The sequence below is a fragment of the Periophthalmus magnuspinnatus genome, chromosome 21 (genome assembly GCF_009829125.3).
Source record: "Periophthalmus magnuspinnatus isolate fPerMag1 chromosome 21, fPerMag1.2.pri, whole genome shotgun sequence".
Lineage (NCBI taxonomy): Eukaryota > Metazoa > Chordata > Actinopteri > Gobiiformes > Gobiidae > Periophthalmus > Periophthalmus magnuspinnatus.
This window is the reverse complement of record NC_047146.1, coordinates 3,886,376-3,897,936: the sequence shown is the minus strand read 5'-3', so window position 1 is coordinate 3,897,936 and position 11,561 is coordinate 3,886,376. Positions and strand designations below refer to the sequence as shown.

The window sequence follows — 11,561 nt, the reverse complement described above, 5'->3', positions numbered from 1 at the left end:
TGATTTTAAACCAGTGTAATGTGGTCTCACCTTCTGATCCTAGTCAGGACACGTGCTGCTGAATTTTGGAGAAAATGTAAACCTGAGATATTCTTTATGGGAAGAGAGAGCAGGGCATTAAAGTAGTTTGTTTGACTGGTGACAAAAGCATCAGTGTCTCCATGATGGCCCGAGAGAGAATGGGCCAGACTTTGGCTATGCATTTTAGGTGATAAAAACTATTTTTGTGATGTTCTTAATGTGTGGGATAAAAGTCAGAGTTAAAAATGACACCCAGGTTTTTCCTTTGTGGTGATGAATCAAAAGGCCAAACGTCCTGGTCAAGGCCTGTTCTGGTCTGGTCTCTGTTGATAAGCAGGGCCGGGCCTGGTCAGTTCTTGGATGGGAGACTGCTGTAAATATCAGGGCACCAGTGGCAAAATTGTCATTGTGTCCTTGGGCAAAACACATTTCACCCACATTGCCTTGTACGAAAGTGGTGTGTGCCTCACTCCCATCAGTCTGCCCCAGGGCAGCTGTGGCTACAATATTAGTTTATCACTAGTGTAGAGTGAATGAATAATGCACAAAATTGTAAAGTGTCTTTCAAAGTCCAAAAAAGCAACTACATAAATGAAACACGTTATTGTATTTTCATAATTCTTGTTTGGACCTCAAGACTAAATCCTCAGTTTTGTCCTGGTTAAACTGAACAGTTTTTTTCTGACATCCAGGATTTCATATAAAAATACACAGAAGTGAACAGTGAGATTGATGCAAAAGCAGGTATTTATTGAAAATATCAGAAAATATGAATACATAGTTCCATCTGACCCTCTCCTCTGCTTCCTGATCTGATCTCTCTTCACTCTCCCTCACATTTCAGTTTATCTACTATGATGTCATCTGACTGTGGTGAAGTTGAGAACGTACAGACAATATGAACAGGCACAGCTCACAGAATGAAGAGCTGCAGCGAGTGAGAGATGAAATGTTAAAGCACAAAACGTCATCAAAACAAGACCTGGACAGACGATCAGACTCAGAGTCAGACTCAGAAGCGAGAGGTTGAGGACACCTCCACAGTCAGGGACAACACAAGAGTAAATTTATTCTTTATCGCAGAGGTTTCACAGTATCTACAAAGTTTAATTTAATATTCAACCTTAGTGATTGCATGTATTTGGTATAACATCCTTTATTGTTCCCTTTGTGTTTGGATTTTTTCTGCTAAAAACTTGAATCTGTGATCATCTGTTCAGGTTTTGTTTTAAGGACATATTTCATCAAAGAGAAAAAGAAAGGAAGAGGATGGGAAGAGCTGGATGGTCAACAGTGTGGGGAGCTGCTAACGCCGAGGCAGAAACACGCTCACTGTCACAGGTTTTGCACGATAACATTTCATCTCTCACTCACTGCACCTCTCCATTCTGTGAACTGTGTCTGCTCATGTTGTCTCTTCAACTTCAACATAGTCGAGACAATATGAGCAATATAGACTCTACAGCATCTACAGAAAAGCTACTTAAATGGTGTTTTGAAGCTTGTGTGTTCAGCAGACAGACTATAAGGCCACATGTTTCTAACACAAACATGTCTGAGCTACAGCAGGGCAGGGCTCTGCTCGGGCCAAAAATACTTTTTCAGGAGCTCTTGATCAGAAAGCCTCTCGTCCTGGCCAATCAGATCTTGGGTTTTCTGCCAGGACTGGATCTCGGCGCGGCACAGACCGCTTCTGGCCCGGATCCACTTGGAAACCTCTGTCTCTGTGCCATCGAGCAGACCTTTGATGTCACTGCAGAGAAAGTAGACATCCACACCTGCAAAAACTACATTCAAGCCCTCAGTTACCACTTGACCCACTCTTGCCAGCCGCACACCTTTGCCCACAACCCTGCTCACCTCGAGCGTTCCCTCACTGGCATCATATGCAGCATCCGCAGCCACCTCCCCCTCCTTGATACACTCTTTAAAAGTATCAACTGCTCCAAACAGACTATAGACCAACACCCCACCATTGTACATGCCAATCAAACTTTCTTTCAGGACGTTATTACTCACACCCTGGAAGTGCTCATGGATGATATCGTGCACAGATTGCTGCATCTGTTTCATCAGCTTCATACACTTTTCATATACCTCTTTAGCCCTGTCATTCTGTGTGTTATTGACCCCATGCTCCACAAGAATGGTCACTATGCCCTGGATTCCACTGGCCGCTCCGATACCCACACCTGTGGCGGTCAGCGCTAGAGAAGTACCACCTGTTAGTGGGATAGCAATCACACCCAGGATGGCCGCAATGATGCCCAATGTGCTGCTGACCACTCCAGAGATATGGGCTCCCAGATTCATGCTGTCCAGCTTCTGAGCACACTCCTCTAACTGCCCCAAACACTCCTCCATCTGTGGCTTCAGCTCAGAGAACATCTGCCTGAAGGTGGAAGATTTGCCTTGGAACAAGCAGAGCATCCTGAAGTGTGGGTCCGCCCTAGAAACAGAGGAAGAAACAGAGAGACTGAGCTGTGTGGTGAGCACTCCAGCCTCACATCACTGAGGTCCTGGGTTTGATTCTCACAAACCTCTGAGAACCCCAGCATGAGTGAAGACCATGTCAAACTGTGTATGAACCAGGTAATATGTTATTTTGTACCTGAGAGCAAGGAGAGCTTGGATTTGGGACAGCATCCTCTGACTGTCCTCTTCAGACACGTCTTCTAGGTGGATCTGAGGTGGATTCAGGCTGATGTAATCCAGAGGACTGTAAAAAAACAAAAACAAAAAAAAAAACATTCTGTCAGTGAGGATCTGTTCCTAACATCTGCTCCAGCGTTTTCCTCTGAACAAACCATCTCTGTGACAGCACAGGCTGTGCATCTGGACCTACTGATCAGTCTGTGCCACTCTTACATGGATTGCCCCCTCAAATTGTAGAAAACGTGTGGGCTGGACTTTAAAGAAGATATACACTGCCTCCCAAATAAAGGTCACACACTCTAATAATTGGTTGTTCCACCTTTAGCTTTGATTACGTCACACATTCACTGTGGCATTGTTTCGATAAACTTCTGCAATGTCATTATTTTCATTCAGTGAGTTCAAGAGTCTCAATGGGGTTAAGGTCTGGACTCTGTGATGGACAATCCATGTGTGAAAATGACGTCTCATGCTCCTGAACCACTCTGTCACAATTTGAGCCCGATGAATCCTGACATTGCCATTTTGGAATATGCCCGTGCCATTGATGGAATAACCTGGCACAGACTGTTGCTGAACGTGGACCAGACGAACTGCAGCAGCCCCAACCTATTTGCTTAGTTAAATCAAGGTGGTGACTTTATTTTGGCCAGGCGGTTTATAAGAGTTGTATTCTGATTGATTCATGTTTGAGTCATCCTGTATTTTCCTGTATGTAAGTGCTCAGAAAATGTCTGTTTTCACCTACCAGCTGTGTCTGCCAACTGCTTTCTATCAGTCCGTGAACCTGTTTCTATCATTATGTCATTTTAGATCAATACTAGCTCCTCCGTTCAGATACATATAAGGCAGTGTCTACCAGGAATCTGACCAGAACTGAAGAAGACACTTGAATGAGCAGCAAAATGTCTTCACTCTAAAACTTTTGTCCAGTTGACACCTGGACGACGGAGGGATTACACATTGTTTTATACCAGATAAAAGCATATATATTTAGGTCTTGGTCTCACCTCTGTTTGAAGCCCTCACACAGGATCCTCGCAGTCCTGATGTAGCTGTTCAGCTGCTTCTGGAGGACCTCTTTGTTAAGGATTTTAGCCTTGAAGAACAGCTCAGTGTCCTTTTTGAACAGCAGAAGCAGAGGAGCCATAACATGGCAGGACAAGACCACTCCATACACCTCAGGGTTGTTCTGCTGCAGGAACACATGCACTGAAGAAGCCACCAGATGCTCCACAGCCTCCAGGAAGCTCTGCAGGTCCTTCAGCCCAGCCAGTGTCTTTTCCAGGACAGCTCCCATCTCCAGCTCAGACAGTTCGCTCCGGTCCAGCTCCTGCACCTCTGCCTGCCGGGCCTGTTCCCACTGGTCACTCCTGTTAGTGAAGTCTCTGATGATTCCTATGTCATTGTAGCAGTCTGAAATGTACTGCTGCAGCGAACTCTGCAGGGTGTCCCTGGAGCACAAGAAAAAATAAATTAATAATAATTTTAATAAATATAAAGGTATGGTGGAGTTTAACAATTGTCTGATTGGCTAATTCTGATAGTGAGTCAGTTGTTTGAGCACTCGCCCACCAACCCAAAGGTCAGAGGATTGATCCCGCTCAGACTGAGTTCTGTTGTTGTGTCATTAGGCAAGACATTTCACCCACAGTGCCAGGTAAGAAAGTTGTGTGTGTGTGTGTGTGATTGGTGATGGGAAGCTGCGATAAGCAAGTTTGATGCCATCGTGAAGAAAAATCAAATGTATCATGTAGTAGATTTTAGGACAGATGAACAGAATATTAACTCTCTGATGCCATGCTGCTCTAGAGTTGGTCCTGGCTCTGACCTGCCCTCTGGTCTTGGAACAGGTCCTGAGCTGGCTTATTGTATATTTCACCACCTCCGCCCCCTGTTTGGACATTATCTTGTTCAGCGTTGAACAGTGTCTCATTCAGTCCCGGGTTTGCACCCAAAATAGATTCTACCTTTTGGTTTTGCTGCAAATGTCTTAAGGTGCAGGAGAAAAGAAAAGCACACTTTTATTTGATAATGACATGAGTTCAAAAAATGTTAGATTTAAATAGATCAGGTGGACAGGTGAGATTCAATAATTTCAGCTGTTTGTCCAGCTCTATGTATCTTATTATGGTATTATCCAGTTGATTATTGTTTGTTTGTTTGTTGTCAGTTGAAAGCCAGTAAGAAGAAGATGGATGCTTTGTGGATCTAATGCCAACACAAAAATATAATTTGTGAACTTTCCTTTTGTTTTTTTAAATTTTTGATTTAAGGGTTTGATATCATCTGTAGGTCTTATCGTAACATCAGAGAGTGGTTGAGTCCAGCGGTTTCTGTTTCTCTTTCTGCTGGTGGTGGCAAAGCATCCATACATTTTTTTCCACTTATTCGGGGCCGGTTCTTGGGAGCAGCGGTCTAAGCAGAGACTCCCAAACATCCCTCACCCCAGACATGTCCTCCAGCTCCTCCGGTGGGACCCCAAGGCGTTCCCAGGCCAGCTGAGAAACATAGTCCCTCCAGCGTGTCCTGGGTCTTCCCCACGACCTCCTCCCGGTGGGACATGCCCAGAACACCTCCCTAGGGAGGCGTCCAGGAGGCATCCTGAACAGATACCTGAGCCACCTCAGCTGGTTCCTCTCGACCTGTAGGAGCAGCGGCTCTACTCCAAGCTTCTCCCGTGTGACAGTGCTCCTCACCCTATCTCTAAGGGACCTCCCAGCCACCCTGCAGAGGAAACCCATTTCGGCCGCTTGTATCCGCGATCTTGTCCTTTCGGTCATTACCCAGAGCTCATGACCATAAGTGAGGGTAGGAACGTAGACTGACCTGTAAATGAGCGATCTTTAACCGCTTATTTTCAAGACGTCAGCTCCCATCGGGCACTGCAGTCTGCATTTTAGATGAATATTGTGATATAAAATGTGCAAATTTTAACACAATGATCCATGGGTGTCATAGATTATCACTATAGAGCACAAATATCATGTTGTTGTTTAATCTGTCCTCTTGGCCAATATCTACAGCTGACAGATTTGTTCATAAACGCACTCACTGTTTTTCCCTGTCCTCTCAACTGATACGATTCCACATGTCATATGGAAAGTGTCATGTCTTTTTTCTATTGTATTCATATCACACACACTCGTTCACCATGTCCTCTTGAGCGATACGATCCACCACCCTCTGTGTTCATGTTGCATATTTCTTTTATTTTACCCCGTCCTCTCGACTGATACAATCTTCTGTTTGCATGTCGTCTTTCGTTTCCCCCATGTCCTCCCGGCCGATACGACCCCTACTCTAATATGTCTTTTTTCTATTGTACTCAATCATATTACATATCTCACACACACTCATTTAGCCTGTCCTCCTGGCCTGTACACATCCCCGCCCTCTCCCTCACACACAGACACGAGCGCGCCCTTTGATATTTTATTATCATCGGAAACACTCCAGAATGCAGTGACATTTCCGCGCGCGATGATGTGCACAGATCGTACGGGCGGAGAGGACGTGGGTTCAAAACAACACGCGCCGTAAAAGTCAATGATTGTGTAATAATAAAAGACATTATGAAAAAAACGTGATAAAAAGACGGATGCAGAGCAGAGAGACAGCGGTTTGGTTCGTATTTCTACTTTGTTTGACACGTGGAGAAGTGGGGACATGTTATAAATGAACGTTTTTCCTACACGTCAAGGAACCGCTCACCTGTTTACACACACATTCACACAGCGCAGACGCAGACGCAGTATTCACCATAAACGGAGCCTAAACTTGAGCAGATGTTCAGTGCATTAGTCGCAAAGAAACAAAAATCTCCAAAATACAAAATCAATACATAGGGTGACATCATAGTTATCCATTATCACCCCTCTCTCCTCCCTCTCTCTTCTATCACTCTCTCTGTGCCTCCTACACACGCATGTCGTTCTCTCATCCCGACTCTTCCCCCATGTTCTCCTATTTCTCTGTCACTCTTTTCTTTTTCTCTCCCTCTCTTGCTCTTCTCTCTACACCTTCTTCTCTTAACTCTTTTTTCTTTCTATCTCTCCTTCTCGCCCTCTCTTTCTCCTGTCTGTGCACCTACTTCTCTCGCTCCACTTTTCTTTCCCTTTTCCCCCTCTCTTACCTTTCCTCCCTTGTTTCCTTCTCTACATCTCCTCCTCTTTGTCTCTCACCCTCTCCTTTCTAACCCCTTCTCTTTCTTCTTTTAGCCTCCTCTCTCCCCCCTCTACTCCCTCCTCTCAACCCTCTACCTCTCCTTTCCTTTTTCCTCTCTCTCCTTCCTCTCTCCTATCCTCCCCTTTCTCTCCTCCCTCTCTTTTCCCTCCGGTGAAATGTGATCCCGGCCGGAGCCCCCGGGAGGCGCTGTCAGTCGCTCACACACATGATTTATTCAAACATTTGGTGATTATGAACCAGGACTAACCCAGAACTAAACCAGGTCTAAACCAGGACTAAACCAGGACTAACCCAGGACTAACCCGGGTCTAAACCAGGACTAAACCAGGACTAAACCAGGACTAAACCAGGACTAAACCAGGACTAAACCAGGTCTAAACCAGGTCTAAACCAGGACTAAACAAGGACTAAACAAGGACTAAACCAGGACTAAGCCAGGACTAACCCGGGTCTAAACCAGGACTAAACCGGGACTAACCCAGGACTGAGCCAGGACTAACCCGGGTCTAAACCAGGACTAAACCAGGACTAACCCAGGACTAACCCGGGTCTAAACCAGGACTAAACCAGGTCTAAATCAGGACTAAACCAGGACTAAACCAGAACTAACCCGGGTCTAAACCAGGACTAACCCAGAACTAACCCAGGTCTAAGCCAGAACTAAGCAGGACTAAACCAGGACTAACCCAGAACTAACCCAGAGCTAACCCAGAGCTAACCCAGAACTAAACCAGGTCTAACCCAGGACTAACCCAGGACTAAACCTGGACTAACCCTGAACTAAACCAGGTCTAACCCAGAACTAAACCAGGTCTAACCCAGAACTAACCCAGGACTAAACCAGGACTAAACTAAAATGACCAAACCCAGGATCTAAACCCATCCGAAACCCAATAATACTTTATTATTGTAATCCTTCAATGTCTGTGTGTTAAACCTGTAGCAGTGGTATTAATAGTAGTAAATGCAGTAGCAGTAGAAATAGCAGCAGTAGAAATAGCAGCAGTAGTAGTAGTAGTAGTAGTAGTAGTAGTAGTAGTAGTAGTAGTAGTAGTAGTAGTAGTAGTAGTAGTAGTAGTAGTAGCAGTAGCAGTAGCAGTAGCAGTAGCAGTAGCAGCAGCAGTAGTAGCACTAGTAGCACTTAGTAGCTCTCGTATCGAACTTGGCCTTGTCCGGAGGAGGCGCGACACTGGACCATTGTTTCTGATTTCACGCTCAGGAAAATGTTGTTTATCTCTCCTCTTTTTCTTCTCTTTCTCGCTCCGTCTTCCTTCTCTCTCACCCCCCCTTCTTCTTTCTCTCCCCTTTATCTTTGTCTTGCCTTTCCCTCTCCCTCTTCCTTCTCTGTCTCTCCCTCTCTTTCTCGCCTCTCCCTCCCTCTTTTTTTCGTTCCTTCACTGTAAAGCGTATCTTCCTCTCCCTAGAACCCGTGACACAAACCGACATGTTTCATCACGGGACAAAAAAATCCCCTTTGACTGTCCTGATTTAGTCCTGATTTAGTCCTGGTTTATTCCTGGTTCAGTCTTGGTTTAGTCCTGGTTCAATCCTGGTTTAGTCCTGGTTTAGTCCTGGTTTAGTCCTGGTTTAGTCCTAGTTCAATCCTGGTTTAGTCCTGGTTTAGTCCTGGTTCAGTCTTGGTTCAGCCCTGGTGCAGTCCTGTTTCAGTAATCCTGCACAGCTCACAACACTCTGTTGCAGCTTGTGACGTCATCAGGTGGCTGCTTCTGTCCTCAGTGCGCGCGCGGCTGTTGTCTGTGCGCCCTCTGCTGGTTTCTTTTGGGCTTGGCCTGATTTCACGCGCCTCATTTTCCACTCTTTCTTTATCCCCAGTCGTCCTCTCCTCCATCGCCTCCTCCTCTCTTCGTCTCTCTCCTCCTCCATCCCACCATCACACACCACGTGACCCCATCAAAGAGAGAAAGAGAGAGAGGGAGAGGGAGAGAAAGTCACGGCGCACAGCTCACACCGCGGACACAGAGGGAGCGACACCGCGGCGGACGCACGGAGGAGCCTTTACCGCGTCGCACCGCACGGTTCCCGCGCCTCCAACACTGGATTTTATTAATACGCAACGGAATACCGCCTCCGTGTTTGTGCCTCCGCGCCTCCCCGGGATCCTACAGCATCGCTCGCTTCGGAAAACCTCGCCTCCGGACACCGCGTATGGATAACTTTTGGCGCATGGGGGTGGCGGCTCTTCTGCGCGGACGATGCCCCGGTGTGGGAGCGCTGTGAGCGGCCGCGGAGAGCTGAGATCGTCGGCGTGTGTGTGTTCTTCCCCCGGAGCCTCCTGCCGCCGCCTGTGACGCCTGCGCCGCGTGTCGCCGCTGACATGATTCTGCCGCGCGGCTGGTGCTGGAGCGGCGCGGGCGGCTGGCTGCGGTTGACGCTTGTGTCGCTCCTCGCCGCGTTACCTGTGGAGCAGCTGCGCGCGTTCCCGTCCTCCCTCAGCGACTGTCAGACGCCCACCGGCTGGAACTGCTCCGGTAGGTACCGCGCGGCGCCGCTCTCACCTGCCCACCGCGTGTCTGCGCTCTGCCGCGCGCAGAGCGGCGGACACGCGGCAGAGCGACACAGACGCGCGTGAACAATGTTTCAGCTTCATGTTTCTCTTTTTGCAAAGGTTAAAAATGTCCACGCTGCGCAGAGACAGACCTCTCTCTCCTTTCACCGAATCTAACGGAATTCGCCCAAACCTGTGAGCGGATCATTTGGTTTTGGTCAATTGGACTCAGAGCCTCCCCTTTAAGCAGACACCCCTCTAAACGTCCCCTTTAAACATCCCCTGGAGCATTTCTCATAAACTAGCTCGTTTCAAATCTAAATCTGTTGTTTTGAGGTTATTTTTGACCCTGTGGATGGTCAGCAGCTTCATCTGACCCGTTTCAGCCTCTGTTTAAATGAAGCGCGTGTCCCTGAGGCAGAGGACAAAGGATCAGAACCAGAAAAGTCCAGAATTCACTAGAACACTAAATCAGAAAATCTGATTTTATTCAGTATGTTCATCAATTTTTTAAGGTGTATTTTATTGTCCGCTACCTGCTCGTCTCCATGAAAACATTACTGTTTTGTCAGGAATGTTCCGCAGTATGGCATTAAACTGACCTATCGTGCACTTTATTTCACACCAGGCGCTGAAGAGTCTTTTAAAAACATGCATTTTACTGTGAGCAGCCCTCTCCTCTCCACAAATCTGACCCATAACTTGCCCTGATGAGGTCTCCTGTTCATCATTCACATTCTGGTAAAAGCAATCACATCTCCATGGAGACAAATGGGTGATGATGACGAAATTGTAAAGTACGGTATGTTGTTTGAATGTTGTCAAACATAAACATGTCTGAGCTCGAGTTTGATAAAGACTCTTTTAGAGACAGAAATATGGGGCAAGTTTTCCATTTTTTAAAGCTGAAATGTCCTGGTTTAGTCCTAGTATAGCTCTGGTTTAGACTTGGTTTAGTCCTGCTTTAGTCCTGGGTGTAGGTTTAATCCTAGTTTAATCCTGGTCTAGTCCTGGTTTAGTCCTGGTTTAATCCTGGATTAGTTTTGGTTTAATCCTGGTTTAGTCCTGGTTTAGTCCTGGTTTAGACTTGGTTTAGTCCTGGTTTAGTCATGGTTTAATCCTAGTTTAATCCTGTTTTAGTCCTGGTTTAGTTCTGGATTAGCCGTGGTTTAGTCTTGGTTTAATCCTGGTTTAGTCCTGGTTTAGACTTGGTTTAGTCCTGGTTTAATCCTAGTTTAATCCTGTTTTAGTCCTGGTTTAGTTCTGGATTAGCCCTGGTTTAGTCTTGGTTTAGTCTTGGTTAAATCCTGATTTAGCCTTTGTTTAACCTTGGTTTAATCCTGGTTTAGTCCTGGTTTAGACTTGGTTTAATCCTGGTTTAGCCTTGGTTTAATCCTGGTTTAGTCCTGGTTTAGACTTGGTTTAGTCCTGGTTTAATCCTAGTTTAATCCTGTTTTAGTCCTGGTTTAGTTCTGGATTAGCCCTGGTTTAGTCTTGGTTAAATCCTGATTTAGCCTTTGTTTAATTCTGGTTTAATCCTGGTTTAGTCTTGGTTTAGTCCTGGTTTAGCCTTGGTTTAGTCCTGTTTTAGACTAGTTTAATCCTGGTTTAGCCTCAGTCCTTTTCATTCTGACTCATGTTTACTTCCTGATTTGGTTTTTAATGTTAAAGCCACAGTATGACACTTTATTTTTCATTTTGGTTTTGTTTATTGCATCAAAAACATGCATCCTGTGAGGGGGCTTGCATCTCCACAAACCTGTCATTCTCCATTGAGCTGTTGATTCTTTTCAGTGTAATTCCACAGTCCTTGAGAAGATGTCCTCAGATGTCCTCGTCCGGGTCTGATCCAGAGTAAAAGCCAAAAGTCAAATCTGTCAACTGGACAAAACGCCGTAGAGGTGAAGACGTGTCTCTGCTCGTCCTGGGCTCTTCTTCGGCTCTGGTCAGATTGCTGCTGAACACTGCCTTATATCTGCAGGGAGGGAAACTGAAACTGCGCACTGTGCCTGAGTCATGCTGATCGTATTCATTCGGGTCAATGTAATGGGGACTTTCATACCTATTAGCATCCCGGCTAGCCCTATTGCTTTCTTTGTTTGTTTGTTTACTTTGGGTCTGACACTGGAGTTATAGATGGAGGATAGAAGAAAAACAGAAGCGATTTTTGTTAGGAAAGACAATCCTTCCT

The 11,561-nt window shown here is 46.0% G+C and overlaps 1 protein-coding gene across 1 annotated transcript; it reads right to left on the bottom strand.

Moving 5' to 3' along the window:
* Positions 1 to 1,581: 1,581 nt before the first annotated feature.
* Positions 1,582 to 11,204, bottom strand: LOC129457306 (uncharacterized). Its single transcript, XM_055230707.1, has 4 exons — positions 11,130 to 11,204; positions 3,687 to 4,130; positions 2,633 to 2,740; positions 1,582 to 2,470 (listed from the first exon to the last, which is right to left on the bottom strand). Exons 1-4 carry the CDS (start codon positions 11,141 to 11,143, stop codon positions 1,582 to 1,584), a joined length of 1,455 nt encoding a protein of 484 aa, XP_055086682.1. The 5' UTR covers positions 11,144 to 11,204.
* Positions 11,205 to 11,561: the final 357 nt, after the last annotated feature.

Coding starts and splice junctions, on each gene's coding strand:
- LOC129457306 (XM_055230707.1), bottom strand. Junction 2,741..3,686: donor TGTGAGGGCTTCAAACAGAG/GTGAGACCAAGA, acceptor GTTTTTTTACAG/TCCTCTGGATTACATCAGCC. Junction 2,471..2,632: donor CAAGCTCTCCTTGCTCTCAG/GTACAAAATAAC, acceptor CTCTGTTTCTAG/GGCGGACCCACACTTCAGGA.